The sequence below is a fragment of the Ostreococcus tauri genome (assembly GCF_000214015.3).
Source record: "Ostreococcus tauri WGS project CAID00000000 data, contig chromosome 08, whole genome shotgun sequence".
Taxonomy (NCBI): domain Eukaryota; kingdom Viridiplantae; phylum Chlorophyta; class Mamiellophyceae; order Mamiellales; family Bathycoccaceae; genus Ostreococcus; species Ostreococcus tauri.
The window spans coordinates 174,863-175,656 of NC_014433.2; the positions used below are offsets into that span (position 1 = coordinate 174,863).

General features: G+C 70.8%; 1 protein-coding gene across 1 annotated transcript; it reads left to right on the forward strand.

Annotated features, from left to right (window-relative positions):
- Positions 1–208: 208 nt before the first annotated feature.
- On the forward strand, positions 209–794 carry OT_ostta08g01060 (unnamed product; the record flags this gene model as incomplete). Its single annotated transcript, XM_022983515.1, has 2 exons — positions 209–261; positions 686–794. Coding segments are annotated over 2 exons (162 nt in total), but the record flags the coding sequence as incomplete, so codon positions are not given.

Consider the following 794-nt stretch of genomic DNA (forward strand, 5'->3'; position numbering starts at 1 on the left):
CGGCTTCAAGAGCACCTTCAAGCGCACCGTCACCCGTCTCGACGCCTCGCGCTCGCCCACCGGCCTCGTCGCTTAACGTCGAGTGTCCACCGTTCGCCCACGTCGAGTGATTCAACACCACGTCCCCGGTCCATCGGTCGCGCCGTCGCCCGTCGCCCGTCGCCGCGCCGCGCCGCGTCCGGGTCCACCCTCGGCGCTTCTCGGGTCGATGCGCATTCCGCCGCACACCGAGGCGCGTCGCCGCGCGCGAGCGATCGAGGTGCGTCACCGACGCGTCGGGCGCGGACGAAGAGACGATCGACGCGCGCGGGCGGACGCGGTGCGACGCGCGAGCGACGCGCGCGCGGGCGATTGGCTCGGCGCCGACGAATCGGCGGTGACGAGACGTCTGGGGAGAATTCGACGTCGTTTCGACGCCGGACGACGGTGGTGCGGGCGTGGAGGCGCGCGGGGGGGCGTTGATGCCGCGGGGACCGGTCCGAGGGTCGGTGGTCGGACGCGAGGGCGCGGTCGAGGGAGGATCGCGTCGCGGGAGATCGAGCGCGCTGGGAAATTCCCGACGTCTGGTGGAATTCGCCCCGACGCCGACGTTTTGGAGGTTCTCAGGGAGACCGCGGTGGGCCTTGGACGGTGGAGAAGAAAATTATCGAGCGTGGACTGACGGAGCGTGACGCGCGCGCGATAGGGACGATCGATCGAACGCGAGAGGGCGACGCGGAGAGACGGACGACGAGTCAGACATGGACGCGGAGGCTTTGCCGGGACGCGCACCCAAAGACGTGCGCGAGCTGGCG